The sequence below is a fragment of the Diadema antillarum genome, unplaced genomic scaffold, assembly GCF_040938485.1.
Source record: "Diadema antillarum isolate AM-2024a unplaced genomic scaffold, OU_Dant_1.0 seq00000247_RagTag, whole genome shotgun sequence".
NCBI classification, from domain to species: domain Eukaryota; kingdom Metazoa; phylum Echinodermata; class Echinoidea; order Diadematoida; family Diadematidae; genus Diadema; species Diadema antillarum.
Window position 1 is genome coordinate 241,890 of NW_027271291.1, and position 6,000 is coordinate 247,889.

Consider the following 6,000-nt stretch of genomic DNA (forward strand, 5'->3'; position numbering starts at 1 on the left):
GCGAACTGTTCCATCTACCTACCTATAAAACTAGTCTATACCTCTCTCTCTCTCTCTCTCTCTCTCTCTCTCTCTCGATATGATATAATATAATATACATGGTTGTATATAAACCCCTCAAAAAAGTTTTAAAATCTGAGTTTGATTAATCATCTCTCATCTTTCCTTAGAAATAATTTATTTGTGCTTAGTACCACACAAAGATTGTTTAATTCTCTTTAAAATGATACCATACTTGTTATGATTATCGCATACATGGAGGTGCAGTGCTTACAAATATGAGGTAAAGTCAGAATTTAAAAATTGGCCGAATTTTTGACGTCCCTAATGGAGTTTCCTCGTTATGAGTGAGTTCCCCATTGTTTCTTTGGTGTTCATTTGCTGTAACATCAGCATTTTTATGGAGTGAAATATGTATGCGTTCAACCAAACAGATAAGCAAACATACACACACACACACACACACACACACGCACACACACACACACGCGCGCACACACACACACACACAAATACAAACGATCATGACTCAAACCATTTTATCTCACAAAACCTCACCACATTAACCACAACAAAGACATAAAGAAGTGAAATGGCATGGTCTTGGTTTTGTTGGACTTTCATCTTTATTTTTTTTTTCATTTTGCGTTATTTTGTCTATACTTTATGTTTACTCAGTATCTGGTGGACGACCCAAATGCTTGCACCACCGCCTGGCACCGTGTCCTCATGCTGCTGTTGATTTAGCTTCGTGATTCCGCTGCTGAGGAATGGCGTTCCACTCGTCAACAAGTATCTGCAGGAGTCCTGCCAATGTCGTGGTAATTGTGACCCTCTTCCCCACAGCTCGGTCAAGTTGATCCCAAAGATGTTCTATGGGGTTGAGGTCGGGGCTGCATGCAGGCCAGTCCATTCTAGTGATGCCCTCTCTCTCGAGAAAGTTGCGCACAAGTCTTGCTCTATGTGGTCTTGCGTTGTCATCTTTTTGAAGCATCTCAGCTTCAATTTGCCGTATGGCGCGGGCTTTTTGAACATTGCTTACACGTGGCATGATGTACAACCATAAAACTTGATGAGCTATCAAAATTGCCTGGCATTGCACCACTGAAAACTTGAATGTGAAGTTAACATGTCTATTGAAATTTGCCTTCGTGGCTGACCAGTTGCGAACAAAAGACATAACTCAAACGAACATGTTCTCTATTTACTCTTCACGACCATTCTCATTCATAAAGACCGTTCTTGTTCATTTTGCAGCTTTTCAATGTAAACCTTATCAGACACTTTTGAGTACAGCCCTTTACTTGATAGCATAATCATAATGAGTAGGATATCATTTCAAAGAGTATTTAATCATCTTTCCATTGATATCAAGCATGTATTGAATAGTGCTTACAAACTGGAGAAATTTACAACTGAAGTCAGATTTCCAAACTTTTTACAAGTTTATATACGCATATAATATGTATGTACTGTACTGTATATACATTATTCGATTTGATTTGCTTGATTTGATTTATTCTTTGTGTACCATTTTTTTTTCAGATGCATCAATTTTCTGCTATTTCATTAACATAGTTCAAAAGAATAGTAGTGTAAATACTTTCAACAATTATCATCATTTTCGTCAATTATACAATACATCTGTAATATAATTACATGAGTTACATCTTAATTTGCATACATAACGATTGCCAAGAATAAGCACAGAGCTTGACCTTTTGGCAACCGTTAACGAATAACATTACAATGCAGAAAAACAAGAGGGTCCAACATGATGCTCATGGAATAAGGGTTGGAGAGAGAGAGAGAGAGAGAGAGAGCAGAAGTGAAGGGGAGGAGATGATAAAAACCTCCCGATATTAGTCTTGCCAGATCAACTCGTATATACCTAGACACATACATTATGCACATGATTATACTTACAAGTTGCAATGATGTATTCACATAATAAGTGTTGCTTTTGTTATGTAAAAGTTACATTGAAGTCACATTGAATGTATATGTATGTACGCTATCGTGCATTATATTACGCATATATTATAAGTATACATGATAGAACAAAATGATGTCGGTGATGGAATTAAATCATACTTTAAAAAAAAAACCTCATTTTCTTGTATATCTGGTGTAAACGAGACATAAGACGATTTAAAGCAATCAAGTTTAGTGCGCAGATTATTACGAACAGGTCTCACTACATTCTGAAGGAATGAGACAGAGAATATTAGTACTTTAATATCCGATTGCTACTTTTTGATTGATTAAGCACCATGTCAAATTTATCATCACAGAGAAGTCATATCTTACATTAATGTGCTCTAATTATGGTATACGCTCTCTATCATGAACTATTCCAGACTGTACTCTTAACATGTAAACTTATAGTCCTCGTTCATACAGCCTCTTTATATAACAAGCCGTTGACTTAGATAAAATTGAATTGAAAATTGGCTAATAATGGCATGCAAAATGATCTCGTGTGATATGAGTACAGCGTTACAAAATGTCATCTTAAAAACGACGACACATTTTTTTTTTCAAGGTTTGTCTTCAAGGTTGTGTTCTAAAGTTCCATCCTATATATATATTGAATGATATTCCCATTACAAAAGATACTTCCACTAAATTCCTCGGTGTTTCTTTGAACAACAAACTTTTGTGAAATGTTTAGATTCATGTTCATGATATACTTAGCATGCTTAAAGGAAACCAAAACCAAAAGAGGATTGTGGATTGAGTGAAAGTCTTTCACTTGTCTACCATAATGAAAGAGCACTTGACTTATCGCTTTCAGAAAGCAGGGGGAATAATTACTACACAAAACGTATGTCTGTATGAAGTTGACGGAATGTGTGATTTTCATGAAAAAATGAATTTTTGTGGAATTCCCTTTATATTTTCTTTATATTGTTGTCCACACATGGCGTCATAACCTCTAGTAGTCTCCTCATCCAGAGGTTCCAAAACCCAAATTTGAAAAATTCATAACTTTTGCATCAATTGTCCAATTTTCCTCACAGTTTCCCTGATGTGTTCTGAGAATGTTGCTGCTTTCACTCAATCCACATTGCTCTTTGAGTTTTGGTTTCCTTCAAGGGAGCTGATTGTCCCAGATTTTTTTTTCCGACTGTGGTTGATAACACAGAGCGAAAGACTGTGGTAGCTAACACAGTGTGAGCGACTGTGGGAGATAACACAGTGTAAGCGACTGTGGTAGATAACACAGTATGGGATGCCTCAGTTTGACATACTGTGTCAACCTGCCTACCACAGTATCCACCCTGTGATTTCCACAGTATGATAACAACACAGCATTACCCATGTCCCAATTTCACAGGTAAGCATAGTGTGACAGAATACACTGTGTTTTACACTGTGAATCACAGTGTCCTTTAATATGTGGCAACACTAAGACTGCTCCATGAGGGAGAATACGACTGGTACACGGGTTTATGATGCAGACAGGAGAACGAATGGAAGCCAGCTTGGGAAGAGAGTGAGCAGAAGCACCATGTGTTGAGAATGTGAATAGACTTTTATCTTCACAGCCAAGTTACACATTTTACGACTATTTTCTCTTGGAACTGATCGAGCGAAAACAACACAAACAGATAGCCTAACTATCCATTCACAAAACACCCATTGTTTACAAGTACTGCCCATAATATATCACACACACACACACACACACACACACACACACAATCAGTGTGACGCAGCGACTAAGTAAGGCTGCCGAGATGCAGAGTATCCTCCAGCAACTTCGCCTTCCCAGGTCAATACTAAGATAACATATACCGTATGTCCAAAAAAGAAAAAAGAATACGACGGGACCCTCCACCATGATATCTTTAAAAATATTGAATCAATCTAAATACAAATTCAGAGTGTGAAATGAAACTACAATTCATTGCCCACATCCTCCAGAAAACCCCAATAGATTTGCTTCAGTGGTCAGAGAAATGAGGAATTTTGTAAAGGATGTCGGCAGTCTCTTCCCTCCAAGTTCTGACTATTGTATGCACACAAAAGATCATCGAAGTGCTAAACTCGGAAGAATCAGACTCATGATACGCTTTACAACAATCCACATTTCTTTGTGACCACTTAACCAAATCGAATGGGATTTTCTGCAAGATAGAGCTAAAATGTTATATTTTAAGACCGTGAAGTAGCATTTAGACAGTTTAATAATGTTAGGAGTTATCAATGCGAAAACCTGATTGTATTTTTTTTTTTTGGGGGGGGGAGGGGACATACTGCATGCCTACATGTTATTAAAATTACTGATAAATTTAATGCTTTGCTCTATATTTCCCTCTTTATGGCTTCCGGCATGAAATAATTGAATAGTTCTAGGTCAGTTGCTAATCCTTCGCTCTCTGATAACCACTTGAACTGTTCATCGGAAAGCTGTGAGTAGAATCTCCCCAGAATGTCGTCACTCGAACTATGCGTTGGCACCTTTTGAGGATCCGGAAAGCTCGTACCCTTCGGCGCTCTTGTCAAATTCAGCATGTAATCTGAATCAGGTTTAAGAGTTTCGTAGTAACCGATGAAATCGTAGTCAACGGTACACGGATCGCAGAGCTTGTTCATATCCTCCCAGTGATTGTTCTTTGGCGAAGCATGCAGGTAGTATGTGACAAACTGAGGGAAGGACACTTTGGAGCTATTACTTAGCGGAGGATCTGATGTGTTCTCCCTGAGCCACTGTCTAGCAGCCAAAGTCCAAGAGGGCTTCTTTACTGAATCTGTAAATTTGTCTCTGTAAGCTGAAAGAATCCTAGAGTAGGGATTCCGAACGAAAAGAAACTTTGTGTACGTCCTTAATACTTTTTTCCTCTTTGCAAGTGACAGCTGGCTCATCCATGTGAAATGTTTGCGGAAAAATGTGTGTGGATGCTTGAGTTCGTCGACGTCATCAACTACCCCATGGAGAACAGCAAAGAGTCGCTTCCAGCTCGTGCAGCTTGCCTTTGGAACAACACAGTACATTAACTTGTACTTAGGAAATACTAACATTTGTTTGGGGTGATGTAGTGTGTTGCTGATCGTGGTGTAGTTTATTGGAGAATTGAATCCAAGACGAGAACAGGCCTTCTTCAAATGATCTCGTCTTTTCGCCTGAAGATCAGTCGGTTTTGTAATGGTTCCTTCTTTCGTCTCTGGCATAGGCTGATGAGAGAGAGGGAGAGAGAGAGAGAGAAGCTGAACTTACCGCATCATTTTATGCTCAAATAACTTTAAATGACAAAACACAATTCGAAGAAAGTATATATCGTAGGGTTTTCATCAAATTCATAAACATTAAAAAATCGATTTGTATCTTTAGGTATCACATAATGTTTTCATAAAATTTTGATTTTGCTCACAAACAAATTGGAAGAACTGATGATTATCACTCAATCACAGCTTCCAGATCGGTGTTAAAGATGTAATACAAATGATATTGAGCGATTCATTAAATACAATACTATTATTTAAGATATTTTTCTTCTCCGTAGTACTATGAGGGCAGACATCATTGCTAGTTCAATTGAACAGAAATCCATTATTTGATGGGAACACTCTTGTATAAGTTTGACTGCAGGTGAGACATAGATATTCTATGCACTATCATATCAATTTTTAGTGTCAATTCATGCAACATGCACAACATTAGGTGAACGAGTAATATCTGTAGTTCGTAATGACATAGTGGTAATCCCGGGTACTCTTTATCTTTAGAAGTAAAAAAAAAAAAGACTGATGACCGATAAAAAAGCGGTTGTGAGATAAGCCTACTTCATGTTACTCATTACATTTTGTAAGTTATTTGGATTCATCATATCTAGTAATAATTACAACTGCAATCGCGGTAAAATTCTGTGTTTTGTTTTCACTGTTGGTGTTTTGTAAGGCACACTCCTCCGTATACATTCAAAATATCCCCCCCCCCCCGAATAATAATCTACAAGAATTGTACCGTATTATCCTTGAAACACTTGAGCATTT

The 6,000-nt window shown here is 37.7% G+C and overlaps 1 protein-coding gene across 1 annotated transcript; it reads right to left on the reverse strand.

The window, feature by feature from the left end:
- Nucleotides 1–4,311: 4,311 nt before the first annotated feature.
- LOC139729582 (carbohydrate sulfotransferase 9-like) lies at nucleotides 4,312–5,178 on the reverse strand. Its single transcript, XM_071640506.1, has one exon. The coding sequence runs from the start codon at nucleotides 5,176–5,178 to the stop codon at nucleotides 4,312–4,314; it is 867 nt and encodes a 288-aa protein (XP_071496607.1).
- Nucleotides 5,179–6,000: the final 822 nt, after the last annotated feature.